Raw genomic sequence first — 12,664 nt, 5'->3', positions numbered from 1 at the left:
AAGCTCTATGAGGAGACGAAGAGTGATCATCATAAACGTGAGCCTAAATGTGACCATGCTCCTAAGTGACCCCATGACCATGCAGGATCTGTATAAATATTTACTGATGCACTAAGACTTCTGCTACTAAGACACTATCCAGGGAGAGATTTGGGGAGAGTCTAGTGTACCACATTGAAGTGCTAACACTGAGGATGTGCCCCTAATCCCTTGCTTCTTTATAAACCCACAGGATTATTCATTCACTAACTACATCTATGACAAAAAATCTATCTAGTTTTTGATTCATTACTGTCTTTACTTATGTAACATCTGCCTTGTCTATTGAGATGAAAACACATTTCTCCTGATAGACTGTTGAGAGACTGGAAAGAGAAAAGAGATGGATCTTGTTTTAATGCAAATCCAGGTCTCCTGTATTGCAGGCAGAATCTTTACCCTCTGAGCCACCAGGGAAGCCACAACTAACACTAATGCAATTTGTTAAGACAACAGTTGCTTTGTGTATACAGGGATGCCAATGAAATGGTGAAAAGAGGACACAAACAAACACAAAGTTAGAGGCACTTTGAGAACGTGGAACATCAACCATCTTGACTCAATTTTATTGAGAACATGATTTGAACAGTAATTGACAGAGAAGGGGGCTTCTCAGGTGGCACAGTGGTAAAAAATCTGTTTGCCAAAGCCAGAGGCCCAGGTTTGATCCCTGAGTCGGGAAGATCCCCTGGAGTAGGATATGGCAACCCACTCCAGTATTTTTGCCTGACAAATCCCATGGACAGAGGAGCATGTCAGGCTACAGCCCATGGGATCACAAGGAGTCAGACACGACCGAGCGACTGAACGCACACACCCACCCCACCACCCCCCCACAAAACAGAGAAGACTACACATTTATTATTTTGGTTGGTGTTTATTAAATGCAGGCAGGAAAACAGAAACTCCAGAAATGTGAGATCTCCGTGGACTGATGATAAGGATCCAGCCATGCTTGTGACTTACAAGTCAAAGAGGAGCAGACAGAAGGGAGGGAGGAGTCTTACCTAGAACATGGCTCCCTGCAGCATCTTCCCAGAAGCCAGACTGGCAGCCTAGTGACAGCACTGCTTGTGGCAGCAGCACTTCTGCTGGCAGCAGCCCTTCTGCTGGCAACAGCCCTTCCCACCGCCGCAGCCACACGAGTTGCAGCTGCAGGTGCGGCGGTGGCAGCAGACCACGGGGACGCTGCAGCAGCCCCCGCAGCAGCCGTAGCAGCAGGGGCAGCAGCTGGTGCAGCAGCCCACCCGGTAGCACCTGCAGCTGTTGCAGCCGCCGCAGCCACCGCCGCAGCCGCCGCCGCAGCCCCCGCCGCAGCCCCCGCCGCAGCCCCCGCCGCAGCCGCCGCAACTTCCACAACCACAGCAGCCCATGGTGTCGGTAGAGAGGACTCAGGAGAGGTGAGGAGCGAGACTCAGGAGGAGAGGGAGGTCGAATGTCAGCTTCTGCTGGAGGGGACCCTTATATACCAGCCCTGGGAACAGGAGAGGGAAGACACATGACCACTTCCTTGTTGCTATTTGTCTGGATTTACATGGAAGACTGCATCATCTCTTATTTACTTCCCTTTTAGATATCTTTGTCTTTACCAAATTTTCAATGTTGTTTTTTTTTTCTTCATAAAACTATATTCCAATGCAATTTGAAAAGGCCTCAATGTTCCAGGGAAGCATGCTGAAAACTGGTGTCTACAGGGATGGGCAGACTTCTCCATCATCCCGCAATACCAGGGGAACATCACTGTGAGTGTGACCGCTGGGCAGGGTCATCTGCAGCTCACACCTGCCACTGGACAGCCCCCAGGCCAAGTGATCTGTGAGCTTCCAAGGGGGTTGGGACAGTGAAGCTTAAGGTACAATCCCTGACCTCAAAGAGTTTGCAGTATAGTGACATTAGAAGCTGGGGATGTGAAAATGGCTACAAATTCCAAACAAGGCCAGATGTTGTGATCAGGCTTTGTGACCAGTGGGAACTGCTGAGGCTAGAAGTTTTCATTCTTCACCTCTTCGTTTGACATGTATCATTGTGATTTATCTTCTCACAGCCAGGCTGTAATGATTCTTTTAAAAACAGAAATATTGAAGTGGCCAAAATGTTTGTTTGGGTTTAACCTCACATGAAAAAACCCAAACGAAGTTTTTGGCCAGCCCAACAGATCCTCTGAAGAGTCTGCATACTAATAGTGTAGTTCTTGGCATGTGTAGCTTTGGATAAGGGACTTATTTTGTCTTTGACGATATGACATCAGTTGATGTCTGAGAGAAGCACCCCTGTGTAAGTAGCTGACTTACATTTTGGGGGGAGGGGGAGTCAGGGAAGATTATGACTTGAGTCTGGGACAAGTGACACTGGAGGTGCCTCTGAGATGCCTGCAGGGAGAAGGTGGACTGCAGGTTGGCTAAGTGTGGAATCTGAAGAAGATTCCAAGCTGGATGTATGCATCCAAGGAACAAATCCAGGCATATACATGGGGAAATGGAAACCACGGGTGTGGACATGAGATTCAGGGAGATAGTGTACAGTGAGAGAGAAGAGCATGGATCAAGGCTTCTAGTAGACAGCTTTTGAGGTTACAAAAAGGAAAGAAGTTAATTTCATTCAAAAACAATTTTTGGAAATAAAGCTGTGAACATGTAGCTTCATAAGAACTAAAAGGGCCAATGTAATGAGGCAGAAAGGACACAATGCTAACAAAGGGGAAAACTTTGAAAGAGAATGGCTTGTTCAGTGTGGACATTCACGTTGACTTGCCTGCCTCTCAAAATTTCTGTGAAAGCAGGGTGATTTCAACGAACTATTTGGAGAGAAAACCATTAAGGAGAAAACAGAATGGGAACTCATAGCAATCCAGGACCTCTTAATTCAGAATCTTAGACTCAACTGTGCTTCTACAAAGATCCCCTCCACCAGGTTAGCACCTCTTGGCTTGTTTCTAAAATGATTGTAAAGAGGAAAGCTAAAATTAGCAAATGTTGTTGGGTTAAATGTAGTCCATAAGAATGTGAACAAGGAAGAAGCCTAGACAACCCTATTTGGAAGCTGCAATGGCAGCAAGGAGGAAGTGACCACTGGTCATGAGTCCCGGGTCACTCCCTCTCCCGTCTCCCAAGATGGTATATAAGGGTCTCCCCCAGCAGAAGGCGGCATCAGACCTCCCTGTCCTCCTGAATCTCGCTCCTCACCTCTCCCGAGTCCTCTCTACCGACACCATGGGCTGCTGTGGTTGTGGAAGTTGCGGCGGCTGCGGCGGGGGCTGCGGCGGCGGCGGCGGGGGCTGCGGCGGCGGCTGCGGCGGGGGCTGCGGCGGCTGCAGCAGCTGCAGGTGCTACCGGGTGGGCTGCTGCACCAGCTGCTGCCCCTGCTGCTACGGCTGCTGCGGGGGCTGCTGCAGCGTCCCCGTGGTCTGCTGCCACCGCCGCACCTGCAGCTGCAACTCGTGTGGCTGCGGCGGTGGGAAGGGCTGTTGCCAGCAGAAGGGCTGCTGCCAGCAGAAGTGCAGCTGCCACAAGCAGTGCTGCCACTAGATGGGCTGCTCTTCGGGTGCTGCTGGTACCCATCCTGTTGGTAAGATTTCCCGCCTTCTCACCCGTTTTTCCTCTACTTTATGGTCCTGGACCCTCTTCCTGGCTTTCTTTGGTACCACAAATCCCTTCATCTGGAAAGTTTCCCAACTAAAAAGGAAACATCTAATGGAAAAATTCTGTGTGCAGCCCAGTACCTGAGTGATTGTGCACATCAGTAAACTCAGCCGAACGAAATCTTGATTCCTAATGTTTGGTTTGGTGGATGTGAATACATGCAGCTGAATAGCACCATGCGGCTCCTTCCTTGATCTACTTTTCCCTGCCTGCAGGCATGGTTTTCTTTTTTCCCTTTTGTGTTCTTAGTTATCCCATAATGTTGTCCAAATTTCCTAATAAAATAAAAACTAGATACCCATAAGAAACCAGTCTTTTGTCTTCATTGTATTTTGATCACACTGATTCCTGGTTTGTCTGTTCTGAAACTTTGGAGAGAATTAGTCTTTGAACAAAGCCTTCAACTCCCTCGCAGTGGCAGCATCGCAAGCAAAGGTCATATAAGAAGTTCTGCCAGGTCTAGGGGGACCAACCTCTCTTCCCAGTGAAACATCACTTTGCCTCCGTGACCCCTCCCTCCCTTACACCCTAATGTGTCGACTCCTCCGTTTTATTGATGCAAACTGACATGGCCCATCTGCAGCTGCTCTGCAAGCCAAGCACGGCCACTCTCTTCAGGACCCAAATACAGAATTCAGTGGTGGGAATAAGACTATCTGAGCTTGTGATGGGTTTCTGTTACTGATATATTCAATCTTTTTCTTTGCTTCTTCCTGTTCTTTGTGTGTGATGTTTTCTTTTTTCAATTTTTTTTCAGTACACTGCAACATTCAATAAAAACACACTGAAATATTTAAAAATAAAACACATTAAATTGCCACAAACTCTCCCAATGCCTCTATCTTCTCAATTATCTTTAGCAAAAGTAATAAATGAAGGAAAGGAAGGATGAAAGGATATTAAGGGGAAAGGAAGCTTTCAATGCATTTTTCCCGGAGGAAGACTTTTCTTCCACTGGTTAAATTTCATTAAAAGCAACAGGGTAACTGCTTTTTTTCCCCTTCCCTTTCCTATTCCCTTCTTTCTCTCCCTTCTCCTTTTAGCTGCTTTTCCTTTTCTTTTTCTGATTATTATCTGTGGTCTACAGCCATATCAACCTGAATGCACCTGATCATGTCTGATTATTTTCTACAACTTTTTCCAGTTGTTGAGATTTTGCTGTTTCATTAGCAGTAGAGATGGGAGGCTGAGGAGATCTGGATCACAATAGTTCAGTCTTTTCACTTTGATGCAACATCTATGTTCAAAAAAGTGGAAAAAATCCAGTGTGGACAACAGAAAAATAAAACAAGTTAACAGTAACTGCTAAGTCACTTCTGTCTGACTCTGTGCGACTCCATCCCTGGGATTCTCCAAGCAAGAACACTGGAGTGGGTTGCCATTTCCTTCTCTAATGCATAAAAGTGAAACACAGAAATACAGAACAGACTTTTGAACTCTGTGGGAGAATGTGAGGGTGGGATATTTCAAAAGAACAGCATGTATACTATCTATGGTGAAACAGATCACCAGCCCAGGTGGGATGCATGAGACAAGTGCTTGGGCCTGGTGCACTGGGAAGACCCAGAGGAATCGGGTGGAGAGGGAGGTGGGAGGGGGGATCGGGATGGGGAATACGTGTAAATCTATGGCTGATTCATATCAATGTATGACAAAAAATAAATAAATAAATAAATAAAAATTCAAACAAACAAACAAACAAAAAAACAAGCATTGTACCAAAAAAAAAATTTAAAAAAAAAAAAAAGTGAAAAGTGAAAGTGAAGTCACTCAGTCATGTCCCGACTCTTTGCGACCCCATGGACTGCAGCCTACCAGGCTCCTCCGTCCATGGGATTTTCCAGGCAAGAGTACTGGAGTGGGGTGCCATTGCCTTCTCCGAGTTAACAGTAAAGCTGGGCTCAAAATCAAGACAAATATCTCTGTGGAGGAGACTCAGAATGGAAATGCAGAATACAAGGTTGCATGTGTTGGGTTCTGGGCCTGTCAGTGGGCTAAATGGAGAGTGGGGATGTGGTAGTATAGCCAATACATCTCACTTGATATGGGGGACCAGAGTCAGGCTCACTTTTGAGGTTAGGTGCCAGGGTGGGTCCTCTTGGATCTTAAAAAATAATCTACTGCTCTTTGTTGCCTGGGGCTATGGCTTCTAAACTGCTGTTCACCAGAGACACTGGTTTTGATGCTTTTGAACTGTGGTGTTGGAAAAGACTCTTGGACTGCAAGGAGATCCAACCAGTCCATCCTAAAGGAAATCAGTCCTGAATATTCATTGGAAGGACTGATGCTGAAGCTGAAACTCCAATACTTTGGCCACCTGATGCAAAGAACTGACTCAATGGAAAAGACCCTGATGCTGGGAAAGATTGAAGGTTGGAGGAGAAGGTGACGGCAGAGGATGAGATGGTTGGAGGGCATCACTGACTCTATGGACATAAGTTTGAGCAAGCTCCAGGAGTTAGTGATGGACAGGGAAGCCTGGCATGCTGCGGTCCATGAGGTCAAAAAGAGTCGGACACGACAAAGCAACTGAACAACAATCTTGCTCAAGAATCACCTATGCTATCCCATAACTACTATGGGATGGGGCAGGAAAGTTAACTATTAATACAAAACTTCTAGACAGGAAGACGCAAAGACGCAAAGGGCATTGAGGCAAGAAGAGAAATAGATGAAAATAATACCAAAAACACCTCCCTGCAAACAAGTTTCAAAAGCTCTTTATCGTAGGAGCCTCTAAGATGGTGCTCATGATTCCTGCCTCAGGTTGACTCGTGAAACCACCTCTGTTGAATATTGGCTGGTCTAATAGCTCATGATTACAAGTTTATTTCTTTAAAAATAAGGACTTACTAAGGCATAACCACCGGCTTCCCAGGTGGTGCTAGTGGTAAAGAACCTGCTGCCATGCAGGAGACATGAAATGTGGGTTCGATCCCTGGGTCAGGAGGATCCCCTGGAGGAGGACATGGCAACCCACTCCAGTATTCTTGCCTGTGAATCCCATAGACAGGGGAACCTGATGGGCTACAGTCCGTGGGGTTGCAAAGAGTCAGACACGATTGACGCAACTTAGCACACACGCAAAGCCTAACCACCAACTACTATCACACCTAAAAATGTGAATAATTCTTTAATATCTCTAGTCAGTGTTCAGAATGTCCTGATTATCTCATACTTTAGTTTCTTGGTATGAAACAGGATTCAAACAAGATTCATACACAGCCACTGGTTGGTAGATCTCCTAAGATACTATCAGCCTCTTTTTCTTTTCCCCTCAAATTCCATTTGTTGAAAAAAGCCATACTTTCCCAGATTCTGGTGTTTTTGAGTGATATCCTTGGATGTCATTTAATGACTCTTCTATTTCCTCTGTTTTATTAGTAGTTTTAATTAGTAGTTCAATCTAGAAGCACATTTATTATTTGCATTTATTTCTTACTACTCATTTCCTATTTTTTCATGCTCCTTAATTTTCCCATTCCTTTCTTGAGTTCTTTAGTGTTAACATTTCCCATATGTTTTATTCCTCCCTTCTGTTTATAAATTATGTAATTTATCTCTAAGTTTTTGGTAGTTACACTGGACATATTAATTCTTGAATAAATGAAGTAGGGATGTATAAGAATGGTGGTCGTGGGAGCTGTCTGCCCTGGGTACAGGTAGTAAGGGGGAGAATTGTCTGCAGAGAATTTAAAAGCAATAATAAAACTGATTAAAACTCTGTCTACATTTTATTATTGCCATGAATCAGCAATTTCAAACCATGATGCTGATAAACATATGCCTCCCTGCCCCATAGACTTCTTCCCAACTCCCTGCTTGGCATGCAGTCCTAGCAGTGTCTAGTCAGTGTAATTTTTGCCCTCCTTCAGAACAATACAAAAATCTTTAATTTTGAACATCCTTTGACTAATATATTGTTGTTCACTATTTAGTCATCTTTTGAAAACACGGAGTCAGTGTTTTGTTAACCTCCTTTTTTGCATTCCTTCTTTTGGGATTCCCTTCCTTTTGGGATGATTTGCCTTCTTCCTCAAGGGCATCCTTTAGAAGTTGCTTTCAAGGAAAGATCTGTTGATGATAGTACAGTCACTCCATTTCTGTTTGTCTGAATATGTCTTCATTTCCCCCCTCATTTTTAAAATTTAGTTTCTCCTTGCATATAATTGAAGGCTGGCAATTATTTTCTCTAACACTTCGAAGCCATTGTTTTTCTGGCTTCCATTATGTGCCACTGAGAAATCAACTGTCAATCTAATTGACATTTCTTTGTAGTGGAAGTTCTCATTTCTCTGCTTGTCTTTTCCTTGGTTTTCTGCAGTTTTACCAGTGTGCTTAGATATGAATCTGTTTTCACTTATTTTTTGGTCTTTTTTTTTTTTATTTTGGGGGCTTCCCCAAAGTAACTACTTCTGATTCCTTTCAGAAGTAATCAAAGGTGTGAGAATACATAACATTGATCACGTCTGAAAAATTCTTCAGTAATTTTAAAATCTTCCTCACTCTATCACCTCTATTAGGAACTCCAAAGAGAGATTTGTTAAACATTCTCACTTTAATCTCTCTGTGTGTTAATTCTTCCGTTTTTATCTCTCATAAAAAAGTGCAACATTCTAAGTGATATTTTTCCAGTTCTATAATTTCCTTTTATATATGTCTACACTGCTCTTAACATGTTTATTAAGTTTTAAATTCTGATTAATTCTATATCACCCCTTTGTTTCATGATCATTTTTTATGAATTGTATTTCTCTCTTTTGCTATTACTTCCTTCTGTGTAAAAACATACTATATATCATTTTATATTTTAATGCTGATGATTACTCTAAAATCTTTGTTGGTCTGATTATGCTGTTTATTATTTCAGTTGACTTGTTTATGATATTTTATATCCTTATGTGATTTTGGATTTTTTATCATAAACTCTTATCTGGTGGAATTTTATCTGAGGCAATTTTTTGATTCTTGTTTTGACGGACACTTCCAGAGAGTATTTGCTTTTAATACATATATGTATATAGGGCCATTGCCACTGAGCACCAATTTACACTGAATTCTCAGCTTTAAAAAAAAAAACAGCTTGTAGGAATTGGGCTCCAGAATTAGGAATGCTAGATTATGAAGACAAATTCCTAGAGTAAATTCCTCCAACTCTATCCAAATTAATCTTTTTTGTTAGGTTCCCCCCAACTCCGTTTTATTCTATTTTACCACTTACTGAAGGTGCAACCTTTTGGGGACGCTACTGAAACACAAACTCCATGTCACTGAATCAGCAGATGCCTTGAGCACATGACAGACTCAGTGCTTCCTTATCTGGTTTCCTGTCTTGCTTTGGTCTCTGAGAATTTTTCTTACTTATCACCAATTCAGATTTTTATTTTAAAAAGTTAAAATTATATCCACAAGTTTTAGGTGTTTTGTAAGGATTGTTCTGTAAGGATTTTCCTGATATCTAGCCTATCATTGCCTTAATGGAAGTAAGCCTTTCTTCTTTTAACATTTTTAAAAAATGGCTTTTTAAAAAAGCACTTGTTGAAATTTGTGTAAGTTCTCTTATCCTTCTTCGAGTTCAATCCCTCAATCCTATTCCCCTAAATAATTGCAATGAGGCCATTTCTGAGAACAGAAAGATAAGCTAATATTGTCCTAATGATCAGGAGCCAAACTTATTGAAAATCCATATATACTGCTATTTTGTTTGATATTGAAAGTCTGGCTTTCAACTTCAGCTATACTTTGAGTTGACCCCAAAATAGCATATGAAGTAGTGAAAAGCCTGAGGCTGAGCAACTGCATACATCACAGGTTTGAATGAATGGGTATGAGGTGAAAACACTCATCTGAACTGTCTGGACTTTTTGCAAATATTATATGCTTTAAACACATCTGAAAACTTTCAGTTTTTGTGTATGTGAGGCTGCCCCAAATTTGAACACATCCTTGTTTCATGCACTTAAAATAACAGCATCGCTGCTCTACTTTCTGTGAGATAATCTCTCTGTTTACAGTGACCTTTCCTTTACTAAGCCCTTGGAGGTTACAGCTAAAAAGCCATTTTCATGATTCTAATTTTTATTTAATTTAGGGTAGACAAAAACACCAGTTACCCGAGCTAAATAACCTAATGGACAGTATAATCAGGATCCATCTGGCTGGTCATAGTTAGCTGAGTGCAATGGCTTCCTGCCAGGACGGATAGAAAGGATCACTTTGCATTTCCCAGTGAGGACAGGGAGGGCAGAGCAGCCAGCAGCTGTGGTTTTCCTGACATCAAGGGGCCACTCTGCACTACTGGTCTTCCCCTTTTCTTTTTCATGTATACTTTCCAAACTTGGTGGTGATAGGTTTCAGGACATGCTACCCCCAAATGTGGCATCTTGACATACTAAATATTTTTTAATAGAAATTGGAGACATGGCACATGCAGGAAAGACTGACTTTCCCCTGGAGCAGGTCCTAAGACACTCATGTGAGAGATGCCCTCCCTCCACTCAAGGGAAAAGAGACTCCTTACCTCCAAGAGACACAGAGAGGAATGTGAATGACCAGGCCTTGCTAAGTTCCCCTCGGTTTACTACTCTTAGCTCATACCCTTTCTGTCTTATCACATTTTTTCATGACTCTCCCCTCTTCATCAAACCTAAGATAAATGCTCACAGGTTTAACTGTTTCTCTGGGTCTTCATTTCCTTATGAAGGCTCTGGTGTCACATAAAACTTATGGCAAATAAATTTGCACACTTTTCTCTTGTTAATCTGTCTTTTGTTGGAGAGACTTAGCTGAGAACCAAAGGAGGTAGGAGGAAAAAATAATTTTCTAAAACTACACAGTTGCTTTTTTGTAGCTCAAGTCTCCAAACCATCCAGGGAGGAGGACCATGAAGACAATGAGATTCATGCATGGAAGGATGTTCTTACTGTTAACTCTCTTGATCAAGAAACGAATGTTCACCCAATCTGTTTCCCATTCAGAGGGGTATCTTTGCAAGGTGGAGGGTAGAAGGGTGTGTGTGTGTACGTGTGTGTGTGAGAGAGATGGTAATAGGCAACCAATCTGTCAATAGCTGGGTGTTCGGTGTGATACTAGTGAAGTGTTATTACTTCGTTTGCCTAAGTAAAGGATTATTTTAAGAAATTAACCTTTATTGAGAGGTTGTGTGATTATTCACTCTCCAACAACACTTGCCCCCAGCCCATATTTTAGACTTAGAAATTTCATCTATTTTTTTTTTCTTGGTGAAGACTGCTTTATTGGTGGCAGCTAGTACAAGTCAAAAAATATTGATCCTCAAAGATCTCAGTTATGTATCAGATTACTGGTCCACAGAGAGATGAATGGAATTGAACCAACTGATGGCTGGGAGGATAAACTGAAGTCAATCCTGCTTCTTGGGAAATGAAGCCACAGCCAGTTCATACATGGCATATGCCGTCCCACCAACTGTAAGAATCATGGTGACTCTATACAGGAGGGGATCAGCTATCCCATCCGTTAGATGCACTGGAATTCCATTATCCTCCTGAAACAGCTTTTGTTTCTCTGGAACCTTATTTTCAAACTGCCTGCGTGAAGCAGTACTTATGGTCCTCTTAGCAATCTGACGGAGAGCCAGAAGACTCCGCAGCATCTTGGCTCAGTTACTGCCCACCAACCATGGCAACTGACCACAAGCAACGAGCCATCTATTTTTTTAAAAAACAAGATTCCCCCAGAAAATTATCTTATATCATCTGTATACAACAATATATTCTTATGTTTTCAGTAAAGATAGTTTATAGTGGCACTCCTTGCCTAACTGGTTGTATGTTTAAAGATATTGAATTACTCCTTAGCTTTTTCTAGATGAGATAAAAAGGTTTTTTTTTAGCTTTTCTCATGGGCCTTCCCCACCCCAACCTTTCATTAATCTTTAAAGATGTGTTTGAAATCTCTTTTTAAACTATGCATAGCTTTTCTAAATTGTGAAATTCATAAATAGCTTATGTTGTGATAATGGTTTGAGAAATGCTGAGAAAATAGAAGAATTACTTTAGGATGTTTCAATGCAATCTTCTATCTGATGAATCTCTGTGTCATGTGAAAATGCTGACAGCATATTTTCTCTTTTTTTGGTTCCAATCTTTTACAATGGCATTACATTGAAGAGCTCATGGGATATCATAAGTGTATAATCAATGATAAATGAATTTTATGGTGGAGATTGGAGAGTTATTAATCAATGTGTCTCTATAGTCTTGGCACTTAGAAGTTTAATTCAACTACATTTAATTAGATTCCTACCAAAAATCAATTTTGAAGAAGTTTGCTTTTCAAAACCAGGAGCTTGCAATAACATATTTTTGTCTAGGGAAATATTTTATTGAAATAGGATTTGTTTTCTGTTATGCCTTTGGACTGTGTGTGTGTTTTTTTTTTTCTTTTTTTGCTTACTCTGCTCTGGCACCTGGGTAAAGTCCTTCCTTTGGGAGCTGAGTTTTAAAGTAACTTTCAAGGAAAGGATCTCAATGAAAGATGTCTTAGCATTGAGGATGTTGACAGAAACTAGAGGAGAATATATTACAGAAATACAAAGGAAGATTTTGGAGAAGTTTCTAAAAATCTATATTTCCCTTAGTTGAGAAGTTAAAAAGATTAAAAATCTTGAATTATCAGGAGAAACAAGGTGAACCTTGACTTTTTCTGCCCAATTTAATTTTTTTCTGAGTCTCTGATGCCTGCGTGAACTCCCCAGAAAGGGCAACATGATTTGCCAACAAAGGAGGCATTTCAATTGAGTTATACAAAATAGCAGCAGAAGGAGGATAGAGAGATTGATGGGTTAATTTCCATCACAAGTTCTATTTTGCCTACTTCAGTCATAGGGATGCATTCATTTCAAATTAAGACACAATGGGTTTGTGAAAAAATAAAGGAAATATCTGGAGATGATTAATGTAAAAGTCCTTAGAAAAAGTAAGTGCATTTTAGCAGTGTGACTAACA

General features: G+C 41.7%; 3 protein-coding genes across 3 annotated transcripts; 1 reads left to right on the top strand and 2 right to left on the bottom strand.

Moving 5' to 3' along the window:
- Positions 1–896: 896 nt before the first annotated feature.
- LOC122426821 (small cysteine and glycine repeat-containing protein 7-like) lies at positions 897–1,459 on the bottom strand. Its single transcript, XM_043446009.1, has one exon. The coding sequence runs from the start codon at positions 1,410–1,412 to the stop codon at positions 1,095–1,097; it is 318 nt and encodes a 105-aa protein (XP_043301944.1). The 5' UTR covers positions 1,413–1,459; the 3' UTR covers positions 897–1,094.
- A 1,742-nt stretch (positions 1,460–3,201) lies between these two features.
- LOC122426823 (small cysteine and glycine repeat-containing protein 7-like) lies at positions 3,202–3,981 on the top strand. Its single transcript, XM_043446010.1, has one exon. The coding sequence runs from the start codon at positions 3,249–3,251 to the stop codon at positions 3,561–3,563; it is 315 nt and encodes a 104-aa protein (XP_043301945.1). The 5' UTR covers positions 3,202–3,248; the 3' UTR covers positions 3,564–3,981.
- A 6,923-nt stretch (positions 3,982–10,904) lies between these two features.
- LOC122426825 (cytochrome c oxidase subunit 7A2, mitochondrial-like) lies at positions 10,905–11,333 on the bottom strand. The gene has a single exon (XM_043446012.1). The coding sequence runs from the start codon at positions 11,308–11,310 to the stop codon at positions 11,059–11,061; it is 252 nt and encodes an 83-aa protein (XP_043301947.1). The 5' UTR covers positions 11,311–11,333; the 3' UTR covers positions 10,905–11,058.
- Positions 11,334–12,664: the final 1,331 nt, after the last annotated feature.

This window comes from Cervus canadensis, chromosome 24 (assembly GCF_019320065.1).
Source record: "Cervus canadensis isolate Bull #8, Minnesota chromosome 24, ASM1932006v1, whole genome shotgun sequence".
NCBI lineage: Eukaryota > Metazoa > Chordata > Mammalia > Artiodactyla > Cervidae > Cervus > Cervus canadensis.
This window is presented reverse-complemented; position numbering and strand designations above follow the sequence as displayed.